The 5,851-nt window shown below is 34.3% G+C and overlaps 1 protein-coding gene across 1 annotated transcript; it reads left to right on the plus strand.

Annotated features, from left to right (window-relative positions):
* Positions 1 to 2,601: 2,601 nt before the first annotated feature.
* Positions 2,602 to 4,353, plus strand: LOC143637671 (uncharacterized). The gene is made up of 2 exons (XM_077105002.1): positions 2,602 to 2,646; positions 3,390 to 4,353. The coding sequence occupies exons 1-2, from the start codon at positions 2,602 to 2,604 to the stop codon at positions 4,299 to 4,301; spliced, it is 957 nt and encodes a 318-aa protein (XP_076961117.1). The 3' UTR covers positions 4,302 to 4,353.
* Positions 4,354 to 5,851: the final 1,498 nt, after the last annotated feature.

The following is a 5,851-nucleotide window of genomic DNA, read 5'->3' on the forward strand; positions in this document are numbered from 1 at the left end:
TACATATATAGGGTTGAGTGGGGTATCTGAATTATCACATAAGGTACACATCATAGGGTATTCAAACAAAAGAAGGTCTTCTAGTGTAGTCTTGAATTGTTCTTTTCTTAGAGCACCCGGGGCACCGCGTGATGGAGCACCCATTACGCGTGATGGGTGCTTGAATACCGCCGCTACTCCTTTATCAAGCTTGATGAAGGTTCTTTGCGTGATGGCCATCACGCGTGAGATGGGGTGGAAACCAATAAATTTTATAAAATTGAACAAATTTCACCGGCCAAGTCAAGGCGGTCAAGAACAACCGCCGTAACGCCGCCGTCGTCATCACAGTGAACGCCGTAAAATTGAGTACAAAATGGAGGTGGGTTTAAGGCAAAATCAACAATAACCCATGAATCTGTGACTTTAGCTAAGGGATCTGAACTGATCCCTTTATGTAACTCGAGTAATGCCTTGAGTTCGTCCGGAGATGGGTTTCCGGCGGCGAAGAAGAAGAGGAAGAAGAAGAGCAGAAGAAGCAGAAGGTGGGTTGGTGTTTGCATAATGTAATTGGATAATGGGTGTGTGAAATTGAAATGAATTTGGGGGTTTAGGGTTAGTTTGAAGGTGAATTGGCTAGGAATGTGAGCATGTTTGTTCAAGGTAATTAGGGGTAAGTTGATGAATGAATGAATAATGTGACAGCAGAAGATGAAATGTAATGTAATATTATTATTATTATTATTTATTATTCTAACCTCAAAATAAACAAAAAAGTCAATCACACACCATCACACCACATCACCACCCCTAGTAAAAAACCATCACATGTGATAGATTTGGGGTTGGTGATGTGACACCAACTGATTGGATGGGGTGTGTGATGAAAAATTTCATCACATCCACCACCCCTCCCCCTCATAGGAAACCCACTCTCGCCGTTGTATGATATTAATGTGAAAGAATATTTGGTTGAAGTAACATGAAAGGAAGGTATAGTCAATGTCTACAACCTTCCAACCATTCACATTGCTCCCATGCATCATTTTCTTTATTATCTCAATCTCATTATGTAAATTCTGATTTGTTTTGTTAAAGGTCTTCGGCCAAGGCTCGGCTTCATTTGGGTTGATCGGATTTTAGGTTGGTGAAGTTGATAGAGCTTTGTGAGACATAAACGTCGTCAATGGTCATATGACCGTTTAATAAACTAAAATAAAAAAATAAACCATTTTTACACTCTTTTAAGTTAACATACTTCTTTCCAATTTGTTACACCAAACATACACCCTCTTAATTCTCCTATATTTCTATCATATTTTTTTTATAGTTTTCTCCAAAAATAGGACTATGTATAACAACCAAATCCCGTTCCCGAACTGAGAATTATGAGAAGGCCACGAGCATGGAGTTACGAAAAAGTAGCATGCCAAAGACTTGGGTCTATGTTTTCAAAAACTTTAACACTGAGAACCAACGAGCATTGGGTATTTGGGAATGAGTGGTCAACTATTTTGTTATAAGAGAAAGGATCAAGAGCCTGTTACTTGCACTGAATGCATTCAAAATGGTAAAATATATATGTTGAAACAAATTAAATATAATGATAAACACGCACTACAATTGTTGTAATTAAATATATGAATAGTTTTTTTTTCTAGCTTTTAATTGTGAGTTAACCATTTATATTTGGTATGTAAGAGCATTCCAAATCTCACACTCTATATAATCCTTAATCTCCAAAACAAGAAATGAAGATAAAATATAGTTTCACTAATTAGCTTTCAACTAAAATAGAGTAATAGCAAGTCTCGATTTATAGAGTATAAATATTAATCACTCTATGTAATTATGTGAACATGTAAAATAGAAAAAAAAAGAAAGAGTTAATAATATGAGTGCTTGTTGTGAGCAAAATATAGATAAAAAAAATAGAGAATGAACTCTGTGATGTTTTTAAAATATTAACAAATTCTAGAGAAATAAAATGATATTTTTTAATTAAAATATATAGATATAGATGAAGAAGTGAAGAACGCAATATTAGAGCTCGAAATAATAACACATGTATTTAAGTGCTATCAAGGATTATTTGCTCCAAACTCTTTTTTAATAATCAACAAATTAACATATTAATAATTTTAACTATGATTGGTTTTTGGTTTAATAGTATGGAGGAATATTGGTGGTGATGATTAAGGTATGAGATCTTAAGGTCTTAGGTTAAGAACTGACTCAAGTGACATTTTCTCATATTGGTGAGTTTATTTTGTGATAGTACGGTATAGACAGTTAACATTATGTTTAAGAAAGACTTGTCCGAATATTAGCTAGTTCTAAATGTTTAAAAAAATATATACATTTTTACTGCATTCACAAGTAAATCTTATTGTCTCGTTCTATGCGCAGACACAACTTATAAAATATAAGATTATATATTCAAGAGTGAGAGTGTACGTATATACTATATGTTTTAAGTGTGTATATATACACACGCTGGTGATACTCTTAACCATCATATCCACCTTGCATGAAGCACACCTCTCTCTAACTTTATCTCTCTCTTAATCTCTTTAAACTTCACTCTTTGATCTCCTTCTCTCACACACAGTAACAGTGTTCATGGAAGTAGACATGGATGTTTCTGGACTTCACCATCACCAGCAGGTAGATTACTTTCTTCCAGTTTGGTTAATTTATTCAATCTATTACTTAGAAATAATTAAGCTAAATATTATATAAATTTTAACTTCACGATTAGGTTTCAGATCAAGTAATTTGTTAGATTTTTTACAGTTACATGTAGAGATTGATAAGCAATTAATTTCAAGATTTCGTCAATATTTTTAACGGCTAATAATCTACAACAAACCTGTCTATTGAGAGATTTGAACATTCCACCTCAGAACACCTATTACACCACCAGATACCATTGGACTAAATGCCCTTTGGTATGATTTCACAATTTGATTACTTGATTTTGAGTACTCGATTATTAATCACCGAATTAGTTAGGGTTTTGTTCAAATTTTGGTAGTTTTCATGTAATAACCAAATTTGTATTAGAGTTTAGTTATGTTTAGTACTTTAGTCCATGAGTCAAGTAAGGTTAATTTTAAGGTTACTAGTTTATTTCATAATACATATTGATCGAGTTATGTTGTACTCGATCAGTATTATTTATTTTTAGATGAAATTGTTAAGAACTTAAGATTATTGTTCGATAATTGTTACGAATTTTTGTTTACCAAATTGCGTTTCTAAATGATAAGGGTTTAAGTCTTCTGACTATCTGACAAAAGAAAAAAAATAGTTTAAGAGAAGAGTAAAGTTAGAGAGTACGAGTTGTCGTTAAAAAAAATTAAATAAAATTGTGATTTAGATCTGATTTGAATTTCTGATTATTTCAGGAGCTTTCTTCCCAGACATTAGAGAGCATGTTACAAGTATGCACAAAACCACAAGACGACAAAAAACCGCGGCCGCCTGAGGAAGCTATGAAATGCCCTAGATGTGATTCCAGCAACACCAAATTCTGCTACTACAACAACTACAGCCTGACTCAGCCTAGATACTTCTGCAAGTCCTGCAGAAGGTACTGGACCAAAGGTGGGACCCTAAGAAATGTCCCGGTGGGCGGAGGCTGCAGGAAGAATAATAAGAGAAACTCATCATCGTCTTCTTCTGTGGGGAATTCATCAAACTCATCACCATGTTCCGCACCTTCAAAGATGAGATCAGGACCACAACAACATCCACTTAATTTCTTCACACCGAGTTCTTCGAATAATATTAATCTACTTGCAGGTGTACCTCAGTTAGCATATGACTCAACCTCCACTGATCTCTCACTTGCTTTTGCTAGGCTCCAGAGGCAACAAAATGGGTCCATTGGGTATGATCAGTTTGACCATGTTGACCATCATTTGGGTGCCAATATTGGGGACCAGTTAGGGTTTCTTGGGTTTCTTGATAACACAAGTAATATGGTGTATAATGGTGGAAATAATAATAATAATAATAATAATAATAATACTAATATTGGGGATATGGGTTTAAACATTAATGTTGGTGGTAATCATGATCAAGATCAATACCAAATGTTGAACCACCCTATGTTCCATGATGATCATCAAGAACATGTAGCAGTGAAACAAGAAGCATGCAATATGATGAGTTCATTTGATCATGTTGGATCAATGGGATATCAAGGGAACATGGTTCATGAGGTTGAGTCAGCTGGGAGGTCAATGATTGGAGGGTGGATTAATGGGATTGGTGCAACAAATCGGCATGGACTCATAAACAGTCCTCTCATGTAGTACTACAAGTGCAAGTGCAAGTTCATATCATCATTATTACTACTATTATTATTATTATTATTAATATTATCATAGCAATCATCATCATGTTGTTGTTTAATTAATGTTAGTTCTGGAGAATTTTACTTAAAATATATTTTGTTTGGATTTGGATAGGGAAAGAGAAGGATAGATCTCTGTACTTGGTTTTAAGTTTTAACTACATTTTATTTGTTTGTTTATGTTTTGACAGTCAAGAACCAGTTTTTGTTTCCTACATTAAGAACATTATCAGTGCATATGTTACTTTCATGGGACTTTGTTCTTGTCTATTTTAGATCTTCTTCCATAGAGAGAATAAAAAAAAGCTAATTACACTTAACCCCCAAAAATGGGACCTCACATGACAATCCTAACATTGAAACAAAACATTCTTTCTTCTCTCTTCTTCTCGGTAGCGTAGCTTAGACCGAGGCACCGTGGAGTCGAGCTACAAAATTTCACAAACAATGTGGAGGGGGAAGGGGCAAGCTCAAATGTATACAAAATTTCACAAAGAGGGGGGGGGGGGGGGAGGGCTACAAGAAAATTGCTCTGATCAGACCGCCTTTAGTGTGGCGAGTAGAAATCGGTCGCTACAAGTCAAATTTGTGGTCGGTATAGAATCGGTCGGTACACGTATACATTCCCGACCACAAGTGGTCGCAAAAAGTTCTGTCAAATTTTTTTTTCTTATTTAAAAAGATGTTGTAAAATAAAAAATTAAGAAACTTTTGCTGACGACATGTGGTCGGTATATGTTTTTTTTGAAAGACCTAGGCCGACGAATTGTGGTCGGTATAAGTATTATAAATTTTCATTTTTGTAAAAAAAATTATAATTTATCTAGATTTTTATCAAATAAAACCAAATTGTAAAGATGCAGTTTATGAAATTCTTGAATTTTTTAACAAATAATCCCATAAACGTCAAATTACAAAACATTAAACTAAATAGTTTAAAACTGTCACACAAACCGTCACAACATCATAACTAATAACTCACTATATCTTCATCATATCGATGTCTTCATCATCTTGACTCGGGCTACCCTTTTTTATTCACTTAATTTCAACAATCTCGACGCACAATTACGTCTATTGTTCTTGCATAACGATTCTTTGTGATAGCAATGGTTGTTAGTACATGCACGCCACAATTTTGGTTGTATTTAACCTTTCGCTGAATATCTCATTCCCAATCACAGCGTAGACTGAGTGAATGTCTAAGACACCCTACCACATCAACCGAAAAATCACCCGCTTCACTTCGCATCTGAGTGAGCTCGTCTTAAATTGTATCCTATATTAAAGGGAAAAAAAGCATGTCGGGTCAAATAGGACGTGTTCGTTATATTAACATATATATGCGTATTTGCATACACATATAATAAATGCATTAATACATATTAACAAAACTGTAAATATACTTAAAACAAACCTATAAGTCCAATATACATATGTACGTATAGATACATTCCCATACAAACATTCACATTTCATCAAGTCAAACTAGTCGTTTTCGTAATACCA

The sequence above is a fragment of the Bidens hawaiensis genome, unplaced genomic scaffold (genome assembly GCF_021521415.1).
Source record: "Bidens hawaiensis isolate Kalapana, Puna unplaced genomic scaffold, B.hawaiensis_p1.1 tig00008375_1, whole genome shotgun sequence".
NCBI classification, from domain to species: domain Eukaryota; kingdom Viridiplantae; phylum Streptophyta; class Magnoliopsida; order Asterales; family Asteraceae; genus Bidens; species Bidens hawaiensis.

Bases quoted from the DNA above. Each gene is read 5' to 3' on its own strand.
- LOC143637671 (XM_077105002.1), top strand. From the start codon at position 2,602: ATGGAAGTAGACATGGATGTTTCTGGACTTCACCATCACCAGCAG. The intron at 2,647-3,389 runs GTAGATTACTTT...TGATTATTTCAG, and splicing joins GACTTCACCATCACCAGCAG to GAGCTTTCTTCCCAGACATT.